Source organism: Tauraco erythrolophus, chromosome 7 (genome assembly GCF_009769465.1).
Source record: "Tauraco erythrolophus isolate bTauEry1 chromosome 7, bTauEry1.pri, whole genome shotgun sequence".
NCBI lineage: Eukaryota > Metazoa > Chordata > Aves > Musophagiformes > Musophagidae > Tauraco > Tauraco erythrolophus.
In genome coordinates this window covers 25,751,832-25,776,061 of record NC_141471.1, presented here as the reverse complement: position 1 = coordinate 25,776,061, position 24,230 = coordinate 25,751,832, and the positions used below count along the sequence as shown (strand labels likewise).

Sequence of the window (24,230 nt, the reverse complement as noted above, 5' to 3'; positions counted from 1 at the left end):
TTGATTACTCCATCTGGGGTTCAAGTAAAAATGAACCAACCCTTATGAACTGGTACTTGATAACTTATCACTTGATATAAGTGCAGTTGGTACTTGGCATATTGCATGAGACAGGCTATATATGATGTACCAGCTAAGAAATAAACACACTTGCTCAGTGCTGTGCAAGACTTATCTTTTTTAGAAAATCACCATGCAGACAAACTGCCTTTGCCTCTTCGTTCAGGTGCTAAAAGGACCGAACACATACCAGATTCAAGCCCATTGTACACAGGGCAGCAGTACCATTTAAATCCTTCTGGTTTAACGTTGTATTAAATACGACAGCTGAAGAACTGTTACATAAGCACAATTTGGTGCTACTCTAGTGATTCATGGTCATCCAAACAGAAACACAAATGCTAAGTTTCACTGAGAGTCTTAAATTTAAACATCTAATCCCTGTTGTTTACACTCAGGTAATTTTGTTTCTTAGTTGACCACACAACACTGGCAGTGACAAGGTGATGCCACAGCAAACACATACCACTCTCATCTCCGTCTATTAACGGGGTCCAGAACTCAGTGCAGTTAATCTGTGAAGTGTTGTAACACTGATGGAAGGCAATGATACTCTCATGACCACTGAGATGTTTCCCTATGGTGTGACTTATTCCAGTGGGATACTACAATTTTGCTGATCCATCATTTCCCATCTAGAGGTATAATATCCAAAGAACTTTGATGAAGAGAATACCTCAAGTCATGGTCAGCTGCTAAATGCTTAATCAAATACCTGCAAATTTATTTACAAACAGATCAGATCCCAGGATCTGGTCTAGGATAGTTAATTTAACAAGAACAAGGCTAGGTGGAGAAGCAAGTATTTGAACAACGTTAACATCTACAAACCAACAGTACTTCTGAAAAGCAGATTTAACAACTATTTTCTTTATAAATCAAACAACACTGCCATTTGACATTACCCTGCAGTAGTGGAATTTATGAATTTGAAAAACCGTCACCACATGGGTATTGAAACCATCAGTTCTTACAGTACAAGGTCTGACTCATGTATAAACGGCACAATTCTGCTCCTGGCCCCTGTACTGCACAGCCAACGCAATTAGGTTTGATGTGCCTGCTTTTCCACCTAAGGTGTCACCCGAGTATACATTTCTACGCTGCAGGACGCAGCTGCATTTGTTCCATTATCCAGCCTTGTCTTTTGAACTATGGCTGCCCTGCCTGGCACAAACGGTTCTCTAGTGATCATGAAGTTTAATCCAGGCTGCTTCCAGTGCCCAAGCCAGACTATTTATAGATTAAAGACAAATACTCAGCTGACTTTTGTCATTGCTGCAATATGTCATCCTCTGCAGCTTATGTATTTCCTTAGCAGGTAATACACTGTCTTGGCTGTTCCGCTGAAAAACTCCAGGAGGTTTTGCATGTGCTATCACATTAGTACACACATTCACATACTAGATAACACTCACAGCATCTAAAACCACATCTGACTGCACTGGCTTAAGTCAGAGAAGAATGATCTGAAAACATCAGCACAGTACAGTGCAGGCATTGGTGCAACACTAACAAAACTAAAAAAAAAAAATAATAATTTCTCAGTTTTTTCAAAGTTTTTTGAAATACATCCAAGAACAAAATAACTATAGAAGACTTAAGGATTTCACTAAATTTTAAAATTATTTTCACTTTACTTGCAAGTATGAAACCATTAAGAAAACTTGTATAAGTATTGTTGCTTCTGTAAAGCAATATTATAAAACAACATCTTACGACAGGAATCTCTCGAGTCTCGGATCCAGCTGTTCAATTGAATCGCTCCTCGAAACCCATTTAATGTATATGTCATCTTAAATTAGCTGAATCACAAATCTTAGAAGAAAAGTTTTATGCCAGAGACATTCCAATATGCTTAGGTCTAAATGACTATTTGACTTTGCATCAGTAATCAGGCATCTGTACTCTTGCAGAGCCATCTAATCATTCCTTAATGTAATTTTGTCACAGAAAAAGAAGAAATGAAAAGAGGTAATTTCATTTTTAGAAAAGTTACATCAGAAGAGCATTAAGGCTTTGCCTTAACAGTATGATTCTGGAAAAATGTAGTTAAAAAGCAAACGCTCCTCATGTGGCATCTTTCTCTAAAGTGACAGTGAAACGCCACTGCCAAGATGGCAAAATTGGAGCTATATGACCAAATCTAGTCTGTCATGTGCAGATGTAAGTCTATTAAGTCAGTGGAATTGCAGAACCCTGTACTGTAACCAAATAAAACAAGTGAAAATTTGTTAGTACTGAAACAAAGCCATTCTTTTATCCTTTCATTTAACTTAAGGATGACGGGTGTAAGTCTCCATGCAATGCTTGACAAAACTACTTGTAGATTGCAAGCAAAGAATCACTAATAGTATTTTGTCTGTGGACATTATTATCTGTGATATTATTAGTGCCTTTGAAACATTTCAAGTTTTATTTAAACCATTTACTATGTAAAGTTTGCACGTATAAGCAAATTGTAAGTACAAGTGAGTACATCTCATTTAGCACCACATCCTGCAACCTGTGTAGCAGAGCTGGTGGTAATCCTGAGAACTGTAAGACAAAATGGGCAAACAATTGCCAAAGTTTCAAGAAGCTAAGATTAGGCATTTTTGTTGATAAAGTACATTTCAGTGAGCCACTCAGCCACTTTTTTTTTTTCTTTTTAGATTTATTTATTTTTTTCCTGAAGTCTACAGATAGTTCAAAGCTGAATCAAATTTCCAGCCTGCTTGAAGAGTCCAGAATTTAACATCAGTGATGACAGTATTGACACAAAAAGTTTTTCTCTTCTAGCACCTCATACTCTGTATCTGCCTTTACAATCAAATCAATCCACTCAATTAATACCTAACTTAAAGACCACTGCACAGAAATATTCTTAAAACACAGCCACAAAAGCAAATACAACTAAAAATTTGATGTCCGAGTGACTTAAAAATTGCTGCAATAGAAGAAAATGAGTATGTTCATGGCTATGGGTGGGAATAAAAGAGATGACACCTGAAAGTCTCCTACTACCTTTTTTTTCCAACGACCACAGAAAAAAATTGCTGTATGATCTGACATATTATAAGCTATAAAAGCCAAATTGCTGTATGATCTGACATATTATAAGCTATAAAAGCCAAAGGTGGGAAAAAGCCGAACTGACCTTGGGCACCTTTAACAAGTTGAAGATCTAACCAGCCATTCTCCCTACCATGTAACACTAAAGTCATGTAGCAGCATTTCCCCCCACACAAAGTGGTTGTTAATGTTCCCACATCACCAAGATAAAAAGCTGTTGATTTCCTGATCTCCCATTTTTAATATCGGTAACTTTGGGTCTTTCAAATGATAAGGTCAAGCGACAGTTTAGTTATTTGTGAGGTACATAAGGGTAGTTATATGGAGCTAACATTTATTTGTAGAGCTCTTTGGAAATGTAAATCCCTGAAGAAGTGTTAAGTATTACTGAGACAAGCACTGCCTGACCTCTTCTGGCTATCATGAAGGCCAATTGCTGCAGGGGAAATTCTCATCTTAATGCAGGTAGACCTGCAAGCGTGAGTTTCATTTACATCAGTACGAATTGCGCATCTATAAATATATTAATATATCCAGCACTGTGTCCTTCAGGAGAAATGAAAAAATCCTGCATAAATTATTAAAATTTGCCTAGATAAAAAGTGACTGTATTGCAGTAAGGTAAGGTTTTGAACTGTCTGGGACAAAACAGACGATGTTATAAATTACAGAGCCGTCACTTCTTTAAAATGCAATCTCAATTATGAAATTATTTCATATCATGTTAAACGACACTTTTCTTTTAAGGAACTGCCAGTCTCTGTTCACGTTAATCTTTTTCTTTGCGTATCAATATTTTTGTTCTGACTGATGACGAATTCTTTCTTCTTTAATCCACAACTTTTCCAGTTACTCATTAATTCCCACATAGCTGATTATTTCCTGTGTAAAACAAATCTACATAACTATTAACACATTAATGAAATTAAAATTAGTTTAAAATTTGGCATAATTTTCTCACTATATAATATAGAACATTCTCTTAAATAAGGAAACAATACCATAATCAGACCAAGAAAGCAAAGACGGAGAGTACCATGGGATCAACCAGGATGGCTATATTCATAAGCTTTACCATGACCACAGTAGTTGTTTTCCCCTGTAACTGCTGTATCAGAAACAAGCAAAGAAGCTTCAGAACAATAAAGTTTTAAAGAAAGTTCAGTGTTTTAAATACAGGGGCTTGTAGTCAAAAGGCTACGGACTAAGGCTATAAAAGAAGCAAGATGTGTAGGAAGAGAAAATGTTCTCACATAAAACTGACAGGAGAACACTGTCACATGACTGAATAAGGCTTTTTTCCAATTAAAAAAACATTTGTCATTACTTGCCAGATTTTAAATACAACTACAGATTCAGTTGGATGGATGGATGGATGGATGGATCTCTCTACAGACAGCAGATCACAGTTCTCCATGTTTTTTGTGCAATTATCACATAACAGCCTGTTCGACACTTAGGTGGGGAATACAAGACAATGAAAAAAATCATGATTCTGATAATAACACAAGATCACAGTCAGCGCTGAGCTAGCTGCAGTAGGGATGACATCTAAATCCCTTGTATTTCTTAAGTACAAAACACTGAAACAGATTTTTCATCACAGTTGTTTTAATGGTGTCATAATCAACTTCCTTTATTGCCCTTAATGGATAATTAAAATGCTTTCCTCCTATTTAAAGGCTCAATATAACTCTAACTTGTAACAATGGGAAACTGGATTGAACCCTGAGTAATATGAGATGCATTTAACAGGGGACTCATTTAGTGAGTCACACCGATCTATAGCTTCTTAACGGTTTTAAAAAAATACATACTTTAAAAAATTTTTCTTTTCAGCCAGTAATCCTACACAGTGCTTCTGAGTGGGAAGAGCTTAAGTTACAGCCTCTACTTTAGTAATGGCTGAAAACACTGGTATATTTAAATAATTTTAATTTCAACTGTTAAAAAGCAATCAGTGAAGACTGACAAGAATAAAAATTCAGTGTGCAGCTCTACTTTGTATTTACTATAAGTAGAAAGAAGTTAGTCTTACTTGAAAACAGAACTTCACAGTTTTTGCAAATGGCTGTCTCCAGATAGTAAACTTGTGCCAAATCCATTCTGTCTCCATAGATTATGAAACCCAATTTCTGTCCATAATGTATTCTTCCTGCAATGATCCTCACAATGGCAATTTTTTATTTAGATTGACCTGATAGCTCAATAAAACCATCAGATTTATGAAGCAAATTAGATGGTCTGCAATGAGAACGACAAACCAAATAGATATGAGAAGAAAGAAGCATATGCAGCAGCACCAGACCACACATTCTCCTACATCTTCACCTCTAAAACATTGTACAGAGGAATTCATCAGTCTAAATGCCAGAAATCAGATCTACCCCTTCGCAATGCTGTTGCTTGCAATCTCCTGCCACCTACACATCTCCTCTCCCTTCCTCACCACAGATCCGGGCAAGATGAGAGAAGGTCACGAGCACACAGCACGTGAAGCCCTTGCTCTTGGGAGGGGAGGGGAAGGAGGCAGCCTTGGCTACTCCCTGACAGCAGCCAGTTATATTGTTAGAAACTAAGAAGGAAGATCTAGAGGTGGAGGGAAAGCCTGGCATCCTGGGAAAGCAAATAGCTAACATAGCAGCCTGTCACGCATCTCTGGGTCCACAGTACCCACAGCCTTCGCAGTCTACAACTTTAATCCTTCCTCCAAGAGAAAAGATTTGAAGATTCCTTGGCTACCTGTCAGCTCTGCTCCTAAGCTCTGGCCTCCCTTTCCCTGGATCTAGAAAGCAATGGGGACAGCAAGGGCTTTCTCCACTGACTGGATAGTGTGCAATAGAGGTTATGGCAGGACAAATGCACACAGTCTGCTCTGCTGCTCCAGGCCACCAGCCCAGCTGCCACTGTGAACAGCATTATCAGCTTCTGCTCTCAAAGGAAAACGCTGTATTTACAGTTAATTACAGAAATAACTGTGTTTTAAAAAGACCTGCAATCTAACTCGGGTTTGAGCAGCTCAGGTTTCACTTTCCAGGTTCCCACTTCCTTTTTTTTCAACTTACTCACAACATTGTCACTAAAGTCATTTTTATTTCTTGATATTTAACACAAACAGAGCTCTCACAGAAACCCATTACTGACCTTCCTGGGGGTTAAGAGAACAAATTCCTCAGATTTCAAAGGCTGTTATCAGAGAGGACCAGGCTGCACCTGGGGAAACGGCAACCTCTCCCAGGAACATGGGAAAGAAATGCCTTCCTCGTGCTCTGTTCAGTTCAGATAGAGCGTTAGCAGGGTCTGTGGACCTACACTTGGGATAAGCTGGTCCCCTTTATCTGCAGCAGCCTCTGGTAACAAAAACCCAGACAGCTTCCACCATTTCTACACTGCTGTTGAGGCAGCTGGAGCCCGCTGCTGCGGGTCGGCTGTTCCAGGAGCCGCCCACGCTGCTCCTGCAGCTCCTCCCGACTGCCGGGCGGCTGCAGCGCCATGGCCCACTGTTCCTCAAGCTGGCCTAAAGCCGGGAAGACCAGCGGTAGCCAGCCTACATAACCAGAGACGCTCTCGGAGGAGTTGTGCAAACAACGTCATCAAGCATCATCAAGCATCAAGTACCAACTCGTCAGGCACCGTGACAATTCCTTATACCAGCATCTTCAAGAATTGATACTCTGTGGAGCATTTACACATAAAAAACATAGCAGTTATCCATGCAAGCAATCTTTTATGCTATCCAACCTTTCACATGAATCTTATATGGTATATTATAAGAAAATTCCTTACGGAATTCTTCCTGTGAAAAAAGAACTAATTTTTTTCAAGTTGTCAACATAGCTTTAATCATTTTAACAGTAAACTATATAGAATAGTCTTGTCCCTTGTGACATATCCCTGACATGCTCCCCACAGAAAAATCTATATGGAAATTCATGGAAACATCCTCTTTAATACTCAGCTGCAGTTTTAAACTGCAACTCCATTGAGTATAATTCTCTTTATTACAAACCTCAAGTCTCTTTGCTCCTGCTATCTATTATTAATCATCCTATGTATCTAGAAGGATGCATGGTACAATCACACTTGATTTTTTTCTTTTACTACATCACAGGGCTTTATATTAACAAAAATCTGAAAGCTTAAGGCAGGACTTTCACCACAATGCAGGCCTCCTGTAGCTCCTTACTCCTTCAAGGAGATCCCCAAAGACAACAAAAAGCTGACAGGAAAAGCTCCAGGGTCAGTGTTATTTGGGAGAGTAAAGCAAAGACATTTCCACGAAGATTCTCATGCTGGTTTTCTCTCCAAAGCCCACTTTCACAGATGAGAAAGAGAAACTCTCCAACTGCAGGAACAGCACTAAAGCACGAAGTTCCTGATGCTCTTTCTCACTCACTTTGCAACACTTGAATTTGTTGTGGTGTTACCGCAGTTTGAAGAGTTTTTTAAAGAGCCAAAACTAACAAAAATCAGGGCAGACAACAGGAGGGAAAGGGAAATGTCTATTCAAGTCTTAATAATAATACCAATCAGCAAGTTTTCCTACCCTTGCAAATTATAGTCAAACTAAGAATACTTCTAGATCTGCTGTTTCATAATTTGAAATTGTATCTTGCACTTCTGCCTCTCAGGTACCTGCATGGTCATAGTCATACACTGTGTCTTGAAGTCATGGCATAGTGAGAAGGTCAGTGCATATACTAAAATGAATGGCATCCCACTTAAAAGAGGTGACTACACTGGAGGTCTTTGCACTTAGAATAACTGTACTATCCAAAACAGAGACCAAATGGGTGATTTCTCATCCACCTACTTTGTGCTGTTCATTTCTATTGCAGGCCTAGCAGAAAAGACAAATGGGAAAGGCAGCTGCAGGGAAGTTTCACAAACAAGTAATCCCCTGAAATACAATCCCTAGCAGCAGGTTGACTAGCTCACAGATAATGCAGGACAAGGGCCTTACTACTAATTTGGCGAGTTTGTCTCTCAGCCTCAGAAGTGCTACCACTGCCTCCCAAGCTAGTCAAGTTAAAGGTTTTGTTCTCTACGCCAATGCCCTGAGGATTTTCTCAGTGCATTGAAAGGTGATGTCAATGTGCCCACCCTCAAAGACTATGTAAACGTTTTATCCAAAAATTTCTAATAACAAGTATAACAACAAAGTTTTCAACCCAGAAAGCACAGAATTGTTCTAACCAAAGGATATGTAAGAGTAACCATACTAGGATCAGATTAAAGGTCCATATCATCCCTGGAAGTCAGAATACTAGCGGATGTTTCAGGACAGAGAATACGAAACGAGGCACAAAAAGAACAAATCCTTCCTGGGAAGTCCCACACGGAAGCTGAGACCCACCACCTACTTGATTGTTATCAGCTATTTAGGGGCTTTGTGCTGGAGTTTATTAAGTATGATAATCTGGATGCAAACATAACTTATTAGACAATTTTGATTCATATCAACACACACAATAGCTAAATGCCAATACCAATCACTGAAAAACAAAACAAAATAAAAAAGCATGGCATATACTGAGTCACAGAACCACACAAACAGAATTCACCTAGTCCAACCAGCCAGATTGCTCAAGATGTTGTCCAGTCAATAAAGCAAATGGAGTTTTCACCACCTGTCTGGGCTGCTGAAGTACTCTCATAACAAACATTCTCATCCTTGTACCCAGCTCTGTTTCACCTTACGACCCTCATTCTCCCACTGTGCACCTCAGTAAAGAGCACCTTTCTGCTATGCACCTCCATCCTCTTGGTAACTCTCTCTTAGGTACTGGAGACTGCAGAGCTAGTCATTACATTACAGAAGGCAATCCCATGGAAGAAAAACGATTTACCTTTATTAAAGCTGGCAAACACTTTCTTCACATGTACAGGAATAACTTCCAAGCAGACTCGCTCCATCATTTTCCCAGGGATGGTGGTTGACCAACCTGCAGTACCCCAGACCTTCCTTCTTGTTCTTCTTGAAAATAAGTACAACATTAAACTTTCTCCAGTTATTGCGGACCTCCTCCATTCTACCCATTCTTTCAAAGATGACAGAGAGAAGCCTGACAATAATGTCAGTCAGGTTTTCAGTACCCTCAGGAGGTCTCCTGCCTAGATCCATCAACTTGCATGGGTCAACATTCCTCAGAAGATCCCTGGCTCAATGCTCTTCCACCTGCCAGTTTCCTCCATGAACCCCATCTGTGAGATCAGAGGCCTGTGAGATCTTATTTATGAAGACCAAGACAAGGAAGTCATGGAGCACCTCAGCCTTATCAGAGTCTGCTGTGACTAAATCACCTGCCCCACTTAGCACTGGGCCTATATTTTCCACAAACATTTATTGCTTCTCTCCCTCACACTCTTCCAGTATCTTACCCCTTTGCCTCCTCAACACCCCGTTGTTGCCCACCTTCTCTTCAACACATTTTCCTCCCAGATGCCTTAAGCTTTTCGCAGAGCTTCTGTTGCTACCATCTAAACCCTTCCAACACCCCAGACACTTCTGCCTCTGGCCACATAGAAGCACCCTCATGCAGAATCAAAGATAATATGTCTGGCAAAGCTTGCCTGTTCCTCTGGTGTTTTCACCTACGTTTGCTCCTATAGTTTTTGGTACCTATTTCTTAGAGGTTCAAAGTGACATTTTAAAAATAAAGGATCACTGAAATGACAAATGACACTGGTTATAATATGTTCAGTACAAATACAAATCATGTATTTGCTTAGATTATTAATCACCTGATTGCAACTAACTCTTGGAAAAAAAGATATTCTTAGTGCTTGGTCTTTGAGTTCATGCTGCTATCCACTGCTGTACAGCCATTTGACACTGTTTATGGTTAAGATAAATGCATTAATTCTAGAAATTACCTTGCTTTTAAAACTGTGTAATGACTTTGCTGAACAAAGGCTCAAAGATTTTCTTTTAAGTCAGCACACATCCGAAGGCCAAATAAATGCATCTGTATACAGTGCAAACAAAAGTTAAAGTCAAGAAACTACGAACCAAAGGCTAAGCAACAGCTATGGAGCCCAGTCTGTGTGGTAACTAGCGTCAAGCACAAGGCGCTAATCATTTATATTTGTAATTGCTTATGGTGTTACTCATTAAAGGTTTATAATACTTTACTTCTACTCAAGACAGACATATGTGCAGGGGAAAACAAACACACAGATAGCCAAATCCATACCACAGGATCAAAAATAATGAAGAATTCCTAATACACTTTAGTTTCCTTTGGAATTTTAATTAGATTGAAAAAAAAGGAATGCAGGAAGGGAGTTCAAGGACTATTTTTCATAGCAACAATTATTCAAGGTGTAGCCTCTCCTCTATTATATCTTCTCAAGAAAGCCATTTTTTATAGCTCATCCATTTTTAATTTGATAAAGCCTCTATGTTCTGTTCTCCCTTTTCATTTGACTGCTGCTTCTTCTCATAAATGTTCATTTCCTAGCAGCTATAGCACAATGAACAGAAAAGCAAACCACCATTCATCTGAACAAAAGACACTCCCACACAGCGAAGAATCTATGTCTGGGAGCCCTGCTGTAGAAAAACACATGCCCACAGTTATTCAAAGATTCCACTTCAGCCGCAGTGCAATGCACTGGCAGGCATGAATAGCCTTTCTTTCACCTTGTTTATTCAAGAACTATGATCCACTACAGCCTGCTTTCAAGCATTTGATATCCTACACTGAGGAGATTAAATAAACCCACCGCCAAATGAAAAACTTCACCCACGCTGTTAATTTTTTGTAAACTTATGAAACCAAAATCTGAAGGTCTTGTCCTTAGAGACTAAAAGGCCTTTGCTCTAGGATTTTACATTTATTGTGCTTGCAAAGTCAATCCTATCTCTGACAGAAACTGATTTCTTGATAGGTTCTCTCCTGCTTTGAGTGCATTTGAAAGCAAAACACCCATCTCTCTAATTTCCATACAGCTCCTCATGTAATTAATCAAATATACAATCTAAACTGACTTCCTTTCCAAGCGCATTATTGTGAATTAGTCATTCGTGGGAGAAAATCATAAAGAGAAACAAGGCTTTATTTTACATCTTGTTTCACATGAGTCCTTTGTACTGAGAAGGTAGAAGATGGGCTATAATAATACAGCATTTAATTAAGTAAATATGTACAGAGGTGCACACAGAGAGCATATGGGTGTGCTCTCATTTCTCATGCCTCCAGTGAAAGAGGTCATGACCCTTTAGACTTTAACCTCATCACTTCTAATTTTTCATCGTGGTTCTCAGCAGAGAAATTTAACCCATCTGGTTTTCAATTTTATGAGGTCATGAGCCATGAAAGAAAATCTGGCTTTAAAAAAAAAAATGGAGATATATAATCCTCTCTCAGTGTAAGAGAGTAGATTACGCAGATGTTTCTGTTAGGTCAGGACAAACTTACAAGAGAAAAAAAAACCTCTACACATTCATATGTCTACTACTGGGTATTTCATTTGAGTTGTACTTACACATCTCTAGTCTGTCTCTCAGAATAATACATAATGGTCAACCTTAAATTCCTGCCTACACAAAGCTGGGAAAATCCTGCCTTTGATGTCATCACTGGGATATTTAGCCTAGTGCCGCAATGAGGCAATAATTTCATCAGAAGTGACGGTTACATTTCCTACTACACCAGGGCAAAACCAAACGTCCCAGCCTCTCCTCTGCTCTACAGCAATATCAGGCAATACAACCAGAGAGAGGTCAACCTACATCTGAGAAGGACATTTCATCGCTCACACCTCCAGCAAGGCATTGAACAGTGCTGGTGAAAGGTGGTATTTTTTGTTTTCTTAAAAACACAGCTGAAAAGTTTGCAGCCTCTCTCTCCCCAGCCACAAAAATCACAGAGCTTCAGTTAACTCCCCCTCGCCCCACAACCCCACACCATATGAAACATTTTACATACAAAAGAGTTTGTAAGATCATCTACAGAGTTTTCAGTATCCACCAAAGCTAGAGCAACATCATCACAATCTCCTGAAGGACTTATAATATGGCAATACTTGGCAGTCAGGTAAGTTCATAGTGTTTTATAAATAAAAATGATAGAACGAAACTAGTCATCTCTAACAGCACAGCACCTTCAATAGAGGACTAACTCATATTTCACTACAAAAGCACCTAATGATTCACCTGTTTCAGCTATTTAAGAGATGAGATCTCGTAGTAAAATGCAACATGCAGGAATGCTTTTTTGAAGCATATCTTTAAAACACTTCTGGCATCTTCCAAGTTTTGAAAAACAGCAACAGCAAATGGTATGTAAAACTAGATAATAATTGTTTCTAATACTATTTCTCTAATTGCCTTACAATCCACAGGCCAATCAAGTTCTTGCGGACTGTGTCCACCTGAAGTCCTGTTCCCTTCTCCAGCATAGCAAATACACAGAAGGCTGTTAATTGCAGTAACGCTAATTAAAAGACAAAAAAACGTGACTACGTTAACAGTGAAATTGCCAATTAGCACATAAGGCTCTCTTATTACTGCTGCTGCATGAAACGTGCAGCCCAAAGTGGACAGCAGTCATAAAAACAAAAGTCATTTCAAAAAAGCCAATAGGCCACATTTTCAGCTTACTTCAGAAGTTCTGCTGGAATCAGTAGCTGAGAAGTTGACCTACAGGAAAGAAATAAATTCCTACAACATTTTGAAAAAAAACCTAAAGGAAAATAGTGCCATTTTCCACATCTGCATTCACAATGGTTTTCAGAGGAAAGAGTACTTGCATTGGTGTAGACCCTAGAAAATATATATTAAAAAAAAAAAAAAAAAAGGGGCCAAAAAGCATAATGTTTCAGTGGACGATTTCCCCTGACTTTATATTCCAATAAGGATTCCTCATTAGGTACAAATGGATACTGAAAGCAGTCCAGGTGATCCTAGTTTCCTTTATTCTTTAGAAGGAATATTTATTCTTGTGTCCTCCAGTCTCTTTCAACGACCATTTTATGAAAGTTAATTCAGATCTCCACAACCCTAGAGCTGCTTACATAAAGTGACTGGTCTCTTCATACAGTCTGTATTTCCTCAGGTTTCTCTCTTTTGTATTTATTTTCTTTTTAAAGGTTTTGAATTCTAATTCAGAGGTCTCATGGTAAATAAAACTGAAATATTTTCAGCATTATCTTCCTTGTGGAACTGGAGTATATATTTGTTTTTCAATTGCTCCCCTTTAATCAAGCATTTTGTTGACCATAATCAATTTCTTCGCTGAGGAGAAAAATGTGCAATTATCTACAATGAAGAAGGTGTGTCTAAGGAATAGGGTGGGGGGAAGAGAAATCAATGGAACCATCTGTCTGACATTCCTACAACATTATAAGAGACTTGTAATTAACTGCTTGCCTACCAAAGTCTGCCAGCTTTAACTCCCCCGTGTCACTGATCAGAAGATTCTGTGGTTTCAGGTCCCTGTGCAAAATGTAACGCTGGTGGATGTAAGACAGTCCTCGCAGCAACTGAAATAAAAATAACTGAAAAAGAGGGGGACAAAAAATGACCTCCGTTAATATTTTGCATATAACCACAGGTGATTTCTTCACAATATGCAGGGTCCTTGCATATTGTGGTAACATTGTGTCAGAATTCCTCCCAAACTAGTGTAACTCCCACCCAAATTTAACACAACATTTCCATCTAAAAAATATGTACTTTGCAAAGACTAAACCAAGCTTCCAAGCCCTACTATATCATAGATCCAATTTGCCTGCTTTAAGAAGAACAAGAGCAATACAAGCATGTGCAGAAGGCTCAAATTCTACCAAATTATAATTATATTCCATTTACTCATATGGCCTTAGAGATTAGGTGGTAGCCTAAAGACAGATGTGTATCTTCACTAATTATAGGAAACAACAGTACAGGGTGGAGAGGGATGGGGAGATAAGGCTGGGGGATGGGACACTGGAGCTAAAACAAAGAGAAATTAATAGTATAACAACAATGCCTGTGTACCCAACCCAAGGAAATCTGCAAGTATGATAGGTTTTTCTCCTTCAAAGTTTTTTTTAATGGGAGTTGCTTATGTATTTTTCATTAGGATGTAATAATTCTCACTGAACCTAAAGATGACTTTTGAAACCTACTTCTTACAGTCTAAGGTAAATTTAGATAGGAATCTAACTCATCTCCCGTGTTTCTTTTGACCCTTCACTGGACTTTACAAATGCTTTCCCTAGAGCAAAGCATTGATATTGTGTATTTCTGTAATTTACAATTATGAACAAAGAGCTGGATGATGAAGATCTTTTGTTCTCCGCTTTTCATCTCCTCTCCCACCATTCTCCTGCATCCTTATTGGCACCTGCTGTGAAAGGCTGTAAGCATTACTCTCATGGACTTTGTTAACACAAAGGGTGAACTATCATTTCCCAGGAGTTTTCTTTGCAGTTTTGAAAAACCCTAATATACAGACTCCCTCCCCGTTATTGCCTGAAATATTTTAAGAAATACTACAGTTTCCAAATGGCAATGCAACAAGCCTTTGTAAAGCCAAACGTGGAGGATTCAAGACTGGATATGGACCTCGTGCCTCACAGCTCAGCGGCCGGTGAAACGTGCTCTCTCGGAAGATGTGGAAACCACACCACAGATTTGGGAAAAGTCAACCCAGGCACATGAGAATTTCTAATTAACTTGCAACACAAGCATCCTATTTAGTGACTGTTGAAGTAAGGAGACATTATAAAAGGGGTTACAAAACCTGATTATAGAAGAGAATAAAGGCTGACATGAAAGAAACAGAAATGTCATGTTACTGAAGTTGAAATGAATTTAATTGCATTTCATTTCTTCCTCAAGTGCAGACACAATACACTGTATGTTTAGCTATTTAGCCAGGGCACAAAGAGCCATATCAATCACCTTCTTGCCAGGGTTGGGTCTAACAATGTGCTGAGGAAACCTAAGAGTAAAATACAGAAACAAAAGAATAGCAGGAAAGTCATAAGTAACATGCACATTCCTTTTTGAATTGTGGTTAAAATGGAACTCGTGGGACACGAAAACTATTTTAATAAGTGCAGGAAGAAGAAACAGCTTTCATTACAGCCTTCTATTATAAGTTATATTATATTAAATTACTTCAAAATAATATTTTTAATATAAAAAGATAGAGAAAATATCCAGTTTGCTAGGCTAAATCACTAAATAAATGGTATTTAACTTCAAATATTATTTTTAAATATGCAAAGAAATTTCAATTATCATGTTATCTGACAGCACTGTAATCTTTATAACTCAAAATGTATTTATTAATGTGGACTTTCATTTGGCTTTAATGCAGAGAGTCAAGTGATTTGATACAACAATTTCACAGCTAAACAGAGAAGAAATGTCTACTCTTGAGGACAGCTCTGGAATGTAGTTTTATTTCAAACTTGTAGACATGCTGTACTCATCAAGTACTTCCACAAAAGTCAATTAATTCACTCACACACACTGTATCAAATGTTTCCTCTTTGGAGGAAGATCATGAAAGAGCAGGGGGAAAAAAAAATCTTCCTGAATTCATTTACAGGGTAAACTCAGCCATTGTTTTGGTGCCTTCTCTTTTCCTCTTCACCTTTGTTTCTATTTGGTAATACTAAATGCGATAAGATTTAAGTGAAAACACAAGCCTAACGCCCAGCAGTAAGGCATTCAGCAAACCACAGGCTCTTTGGGATTGCCTGGGAAGAGAGAACAGTAAAAGAGGCTCTCCATTCCCAATGGTTCCCCACTCCACAAAAAGAAAAGACAAATTGCAAGGAACTGCTTCTGATGTCTCTGGAAACACTTCTGCCTTCTCACAGTCAAGATCCCTCCTCTGTCTTTGGGGAAAACCCTCTCCAAGAAACGTGTTCCCCTTCAAGACCGTGTGCATTACCTTCACAAGGACAGAAACGAATGCTGGATGAGGTACCACCACCTCTTACTCATATACCTGATCCGAAATTGGCATACCACCTATTGTGGTCGTACTCTGCTCTTACTTGCTCCTTCCTCCACTTTGCTCAATTCTGATTGCTGTGAAACCTCAGCCTGGGGCTTCTGTCGTGTTTTTGAACACGCAACTGAACTGTCATTTCTCCAAGGCCACAGGATGGCAGCCCTGTGGACCAGAGGACAAGTCTAAAAGGAGTCAATGGCAAATTCCACGTGCATTTCAATGGCTGGTTGTGAGGGGAGAAACAACACAGATTCATGGTTCTTAAGCTTTTAAGTTAGCAATTTTAATTTTTGCATGGTCATACACAAGACTATAAGTGTCAAATAACCTGTAATAAACACATTGGGATATCACTCGGGTATAGTTTGCAGCTTATTAGTAAGAACAGAGGTTTTGGTGATTGTGCTGGGTTTAAGTGGAGGGGTTTTGGTAGCAGGGGAGGAGCTGCAGAGAGAGCCCCTGTAACTTCCCGGGCTCCAAAACCAGTCAGACCAGTCTCTGGCCAGGTCGGACCTCCATCCTCCTCAGGTCAAGGCTGAGCCATCAGCACCTCTGCGAATGCTCTATTTAAGATGGGGAAAAAGGAGCCCAAATCACGGGGGCTGGACCTGCAGCAAGGAGAGGGGAGAGGCGCTGGGCTGCCAGTGCTGGGCGAGCACCACCCGGCTGGAGATGGCCGCAGTGGCGCAGCTTGGAGAGCACCAAAGTGCCCTGCTCCCAGGGCACCCGCTGGGCAGGGCTTGTACTGCGGGACTGCCGAGGTTCATTGGGCCTGGCATGGCTGCAGTGGAGAGAGGACTGAGATCTGAGAGAAATGGCCATGCAGACACTAAGGTCAGAGAAGATGGATCGGGAGGAGGTGTCGGAGCCGAGATTCTCCTGCAGCCCGTGGGTGGTGAGAACGGCAGCGGCCCTCCTGCTGCCTGTGGGAGAAATGGTGGAGCAGAGACATGCCTGCAGCCCATGGAGAACCTTATGCTAAGCAGAGATGCCTGTGCCTGAAAGATTGTAGAGAATTGTCTGCTGGGTACTGACGACGAAGCAGAGATGCATCTGAAGCCCATGGAGAACTCCACACCGGAGCGGGTGGCAGCTCCCTAAAAACCATGACTTTGCAGAAAAAGCCCATGCTGGAGCAATCTGATGGGTAAGGATTGCATCCTGCGGGAAGGACTCACATTGGCGAAGTCTGTGGATTGTCCCATGAGGAGGTAATCCACTGGAGCAGGCAAAAAGAGTGTAAGGAGTCTTTCTGCTTTAAGAAAGGAGCAGCAGCAACAACATGTGACAAACTGACCTGCAATCCCCTCGTTCCTCATCTCCCTGCACCACCGGGGAGACGTAAAGCTGGGAAGAAGGGAGAGGTGTGAGGAAGGTGTTTTTAAGATCTGGCTTTGTTTCTTGTTATCCTCTCAAGTAATTGTTACAAATGAAACTGATTTTTCCCCAAGCCTAGTCTGTTCTGCCCAGGGCCATGGTCAGTGGGTGATCCCTCCCTGTTCTTAACTGGACCCTCAGGCCTTTTGTTACATTTTTCTCCTCTCCATCCCACCGAGGGGGAGAAGTGAGTGAGTGACCTCGTGGTGGCTTAGCTGCCAGCTGGGCTAAACCACGATAGTGATAAAGCAAAAGACTCCCAAAATGACAAGGGTCATTGTGATGAGAGTTGGAAAAGACATAAAACAGGAACGAGATTTGTCTCTAGTAGTTAGGTTTTCAGCAAGACTTAACATTAGGAGGCTCAACACTTTACATTCAGATAAAAAAAAAATTTAATACTTGTACTTCACACCTTGCTTATTTATTATAGCCATGAAAAAACCCACCTTTTTTTTTCCCCTAACAGTTAATGCAGCTCTCACTTTAATGAGCAACATATTTTAATGAAGAATTTTCATTATCAGTGAGAAAAATCCATGCAGGTCAAAGCTAATTCAGGGTTTATGGACTGTGATATTAAAAGAAAATTAGCAGTTCTTAAAACTTACAAGAGGAAGCAGTCAACTCCACAAAAAGGTTAGCACCTACGCAGTCTTTCAAGTACATTGCCTTGATAGCCACTTGAGCTACCTACACTGTTTGACCAAATGCCTGTTCAAACCAACTACATTTTCTGAGAGACTTGCCAAATGCCTGGATGAACAGCCCTGCTTTCATGGTGTTCTTCATGAGCCTGGGTGAGTGTACAACCTAGACCATTACAAGCACACATCTATCAGCTGCAAGGTGGCTCATGTGCAGCAGATTGTTGGCTTCTGAAGGCCACATAGGATCTTGAGCTCTTCTCATCCAAATGATCTTACAAGCTAAACACTGACACTGGCCATCCAAAACACATCTAACAGGTGGGTCTGATGGGAGTTAACACTTTCTGACCAAGGTTCAGAAAACTCTGATGAGTCTAATGATAAAGGGGGATACTCATGTACAGGTGATCTGTGCAGAAGGGCTCAGATGATGCCACATAGTTGCTCTCCATTCCCAGAGATGGTAGGGAGCTTCTGGCAAAGGATGCTGTGGTAAGTAAAGAGCAGAAAGAAATTCACAGCAGGCCCAGAGAGATTCTCCAGAAAATGTACCATTTCCACAACAGGGTCTGGTAAGGTATCAAGGACCCCAATGACAAGAAGGATACTGCCCAAGAAGATAGACTAATGAGGCCTCTGGGGTGCTTTTTTAAGTCAAGAACTATCTTTCCCTGATGGCACAGGGGGACTTCTGAATAATTTCCTGCATTTGAGCCCCCTTACCACATCTTACCACATGTCGTACTGTGGGAATAAAAGACCTGGCCCTAGATACAGAAGTCAAAAGCTAAATGGAACCTTTTAGTCTATAGAAGATGCACAAAACTCCTGGCTCTGCTCTCTCTGCAGCAAGAGACTGCAAATGGAGCTGAGCTAACCTGGATCAGGAGTTCACATCAGTTCACAAGAAAGGTGAAAGCGAGATTGGATTAACGTGCCAGTCCTTCAGCAAGCTCGTACTGCTGTATTAGCGTAGTTACTTTCAAAAAGTAATACACAATACTGCACAAACTGTATTACCACTCATCACCGGTAACACAAATGCTCCTGCTTGCTGTATGTATCAAAGCACACCAGCTGGGTATCACATAATCATCTGAATTCCCTTGTGTGTATTCAGCATCAATCGATATCATATTCAGTCTTAATAGGCCATTGAATCTAAAAATACTAGTAAAAGAAACCTAACCCTGGACAACTCACCTCACGCTTGCAACGGGTGTACTTCTCCATATCATCCAGAGGATATTACAGGCTTCTGGAAATTATTGGCTACTTAGAAAGGCAAAAGGAGGTAATAAACCCCCACAGTAGGTCTCACAGCCTAGGTGAAATAAACACAACCGAACACAATGCTCAGTTATGTTTGGGTTTACTAGACTGCTGGGGAGTTATACATCTACTTGTTTTAAACCATTAACATAAGAAAAAACTACCTGGTAATATGTCTTATCACAGAAACAATGAAAAATGTCTCTGTGTGACTTCTAGCGTAACAAAAGCTCATGAAGCACAATCTCTTTTATCACTGTTGGTTTGCTATTCTTTTCTCTCCTCCCAACCAGGGTAATACCCACAAGATAAACCACAACTTTTTACTTCTGACAACATCCTGGGTAAATACTGAACTTTTTAGGTCAAAGCTTTGTAGACTCTCTTGCTTAAATTGTCAGAAAAAGAAATTCCAGGAACAAAGTGTTGACTTCAAATGAATTTGCATCCCTACGAATAAAGGATCCTACCTGAACAAAAAATTGTTAGCCATTTAAATCAGCTTTATCTCAAATAAAGGCCATCCTATCTGACCTCTCTGGAACTAAATGAGTTCTCTCCAAATGATTTTTAAAAGAATTCTGTCCAAAATGCTACTATAAAGGTTTCTAACTTGCTCCTCCATTCCTTACATGAAAGTCTTACCAATGTCACACAGAAATGCATACAATACAGCCACTGAGAACGAGCATCATATCATTACTTTAAAAAAGGATACTAAAACTACAGGTTTTCCCACTTATTTGCTGCAGAACTGCAAAGGAAAGAGATTGGAGAGTGTTAATTTGCTAACTTCTATTCTCTTTGATGTGCTTTTAATCATTTTTTGTCCCCTCTGGGTACTACTACAGCCATTTGCAATGAGGAAGGTGTGCTTAAGTAACTGAGCATAAACATACTCCCTTATGATCAGTTACAGTCGTCTGCTAATGTTCAATAAGTGGAAGGTTCACTCAGATTTTTTTCTCCTGAATGGCAAAAGTAAAAATAAATTCAATTCAATTCAATTCAATCTCCTTTTCTACCTTTTACCAATTCACTTGCATGTTGAACTAGGTCAGGGTGGCAACTGGTGCCTCACCAATTTCAAAGACACTGGAAAAAGTATTTTCTTCATCCCTACAATATTTTCGTGTTTTTTGCCGTATGTGAACCATGCAGATCATATAGACAATAAATTACACACGCACACACTAGATATGAAAGTGACATTCTTCTAGCACAAATTTTAACACACTGATAAAGATGCTGCATTTACTGTTCACAGTTGTGCATATTATCAAATCATTACTTTAAGTGACAAGACTGACATAGAGTGAAATTCTGATGTCATATTTAATGTCTGATAACTAAAAAGTCTAATTTAAATAATCAATTCTCAATGCCATGTGTAAAAGACGACCTTAATTTGGTATAACATTATTCTGTCTGCAGTACACCTGCTCGTTCAGTGAATGAGGAATAAAAAATAGCAACTTCTCAGCATATTAAACAGCATCACTTCCCACTTAGCATATCTGTTGAAATATATTTTTAATTCAACTCTACATCAGCAGCATCACTAATTTCAGTAAGTAGGAGAGAGATTTCAAAAGCATAACATTAGTTAGATTTGCTTCCACTAACAACCGATGAAATTAAAAGGACCACCATAGTAGGTATTCACCTTAAAGTAAAAGAGTATCTTCTCCAAACTCCAGTGAGTCAGTATAATAGGTGAAACAAGACATAAAAATTCATCATAGCTGGATGTATTATCATGGTTTAATTGTGTACCTAAGTCTATGGCAGTCAATCTTTAGGTCAGACACCTTTAGTTACACACAGGCGCTCACATGCCACAGCTTCCCCTACATCACGTAATCACACATTTTTCACATATGGATGCAGGACTGGCCATGTGATTCAACACACGTCTCCCACAAAAAAAAGAGGACCACAAACCTCTTGTCCACGCCACAGACGTTTATACAGTCACATGATGGAAAGAAAACAGAAGCACACCAGGGAGGTCTAAACCAATAACACAACTGTAACCTAAAAAACAAAGCATTTTTATCATACTTTTCAGATACTATGCTTTCCTAACAAACATTTGGGTTTATATTAATTCGTTATTTGTACTAATAACGAATAGAGCTACTGCTTAGCAAGAGCCACTATGCAATGCTCTGCTACTGTCAAAGTTCAAGTAGCTGCACTTCAAGTGCAGTAAGCCTCACATGGATGGGAAACAGGAGTTGCCTAATCCTTTCATGTTCTGAATGCTTCCCTACCCTCTGTGCTTCAGATTATTCTGAAGCTGTAATAGGTTCCATGACAAATATTTATGTTTACAAAAGACATCAGATGACAACTACCCTATGGCTTTGACTCAGATTATTAATTTTCACATCAGTCATTAAATGCCAAATTTATACATCAGATTCAACTTTAAAAACTGCAACCATTAGTCAAGAACAATGTTCATAGTACTGCAGTATGGAGAGGAATAAATGAATAACGTAACTGATTAAGTGCCGGAGATTTCTGGTAACATCAGATAAACATTCACTTTATTTCAACACGTTCAATTCAACATGCACCTTGTAAGCCAGTATTAAAACCTTGGTTTAATAAATCCAGTATTTTTATCAGATCTGATTTGGGATTTTTGGTTTTTCTTGTTGTTTTTTTTTTAACTTAGAGTTCTATAAAGTTGACTGATCTCTTCTTGAGCATTTAGCACAGAAAACTACTGCAGCATCCCATTATGTTTCAATAATTCCTATTAACTACATTTCATGTAAACTATTTTTGTAGAAATTTTAAGACTGCAACTAATTACAGTTTTTGGTTGAAGCTTAAGCATATTTTTACAGAGATTATTGTGCCGTCCTAGAAAACTTAATATGCAGTTTCCACTCGACACTTTGCCACATACATTACACGTAACTGTGACAGTCAACTATTTTCTCTGACTCAGTCTTACAATGATAAACCACATTTTTAAAGGTTGTGATGGAGGTAGGGCTTAGTTGGTTGAGGTTTTGCTTCAAAAATATCCATCAATTATACACAGAAGACTGCTGTGCCCTGCTTCCAAGGAGCAAGGAGGGATCAGAATTGAGATTGGTAAAAGCCGATGTCTTAAAGACTCCTGGAAGAAGGCTGAATACTCCTGTTCCCTGCAAGCAAAGTTCAACAAAAGGGTCTGCCTTTTTCTTCTTCTCACTTTTTGGCCCTGGGAAGAGAAAAGGTGCCCAGGGAGAACAACAAATCAGAGCAGCAATACTAGATAGAAAGAGAACAAACTGGAAGTTCCTTCTCCCTCTAGTCACAGTAGATGATAGGAGTCTTCCAAGTTGCCTGAAGCAAAAGATTTCAAGAGTGATTAAGAGACAGAGACAATTTTCGTCTGGTTGACAACCCTCTTGTCATTCAGGCTAGTGTTGCACAGATTGAGGAACAGTGGGTCAGAGATAACTTTTTATTTTGCCAAAGATGGGTTTTTTAATGTCAAATGCTCACACAAATCAGCGTTACCTCTAACACTGCAAGTACAGGAAAAAAGGCAGAGAGAAAAAAATGAGGATGCTTTTCCCAAAAGACTACAGCTATTTCAATGCAGCTTCACTAATTAAAAAGCAAATCAGCTTTCATTAATAGATTTATTTTTAAGGCAGGAATGCAAACAAGTGATGCAGGCACGACAGATGCAAGCCTTGTGCTCCATTGGTTCCAGCGGTTATAGGAGTTACAGAAAACGGATTCAACTATAAATTAATGCATGAAAACATAAAGATGAATTTACTTGCAATGCAATAATTTACTGGGAATGCAATAATATGGAGAAAAAGATGCAGTTAAAATAAAGATGATATTTCAAAGGTTAAAAGAAGTTAAGAACAGTTACGTTTTCACAGGACATGCTGAAAGGCACAAAAAAAAGATACTTAAAAAGTAAATAATTAATTTACAAAACAAGAACCATTTATGGACAGCTGCAAACAAATGCTCAGGAGAATCAAGAAGATAAGTCAAAAGTCTGGTGGAGAAGGCCTTGTACCAGACAGAAACAAACACAAATCAGAATGAAGATCATCATAAAAAAAAACACTGGCAGGGTCTGTTGGCTGCTGTAACCATTAGAGTTCCTGCTGTAGGAAGCAATCCAGATGTTTCAACTGAGAGTCCAAGAAGTATGAACTACCTTTAAAGGCAGCAATGGCCGTAGGAAAGGAAGCCAGGAGTACAGACTTCAGTAGGAGGAGAAACTGCAGGCCAGGAGAAACAGCACAGGGAGAGCCCAGAGTAAGTCCTGGACCTCAGTTTGCCATAGCCACATTTTGGAGCTTGGCAAGCGCCACACGGTGTACACCTATAAATCAGCTCTTAGCTCCATCAGTGCACAAGGCTGCAGCAGTAGCTTCCAACAGAAACATAATTGTATGTGGGGCCATGTACTTAAGATTTGTTGCTTAACTTCAGTTTCAGAAAAACTGAGAAAGACATCTTCAAAACCAGAGAAGATGAGGCTGTGCCTACTAAACAGGGACTTACTAACCAGCTACCTTTCTCTCCTCATCTGTAACTATAATAGCATACGCAGTATATTAATATATAGTTATGAATAAATGGTACATACACAGGCTTGTTAGTTACCGAAGATGTATACAGTTGTGTATTTGAAGATAACAGAGTCTAGAGAATCTATGGATTTTCCCTTCTAGCTGATAAAGACGTTGCAGGTACCTAACCACATTGATGTCACCAGGATACTTGCTTTAACATTTTCAAGGATAGGTATTTTAAAACCAACTTTAGATAATAACATCTCAGCCTCACACAAAAATTCTTTGAAGGGTTTAAAACCTGA

General features: G+C 39.5%; 1 protein-coding gene across 3 annotated transcripts in view; it reads right to left on the bottom strand.

Moving 5' to 3' along the window:
* The window catches only part of CDK14 (cyclin dependent kinase 14), a 266,293-nt gene that overhangs the window by 82,854 nt on the left and 159,209 nt on the right, over positions 1 to 24,230 (bottom strand). For all 3 annotated transcript variants that reach the window (XM_086614579.1, XM_086614580.1, XM_086614578.1), the window contains one exon: positions 13,494 to 13,617. In XM_086614579.1, coding sequence (XP_086470705.1) covers positions 13,494 to 13,617 — 124 coding nt within the window. The remainder of the gene's footprint in view (positions 1 to 13,493; positions 13,618 to 24,230) is intronic.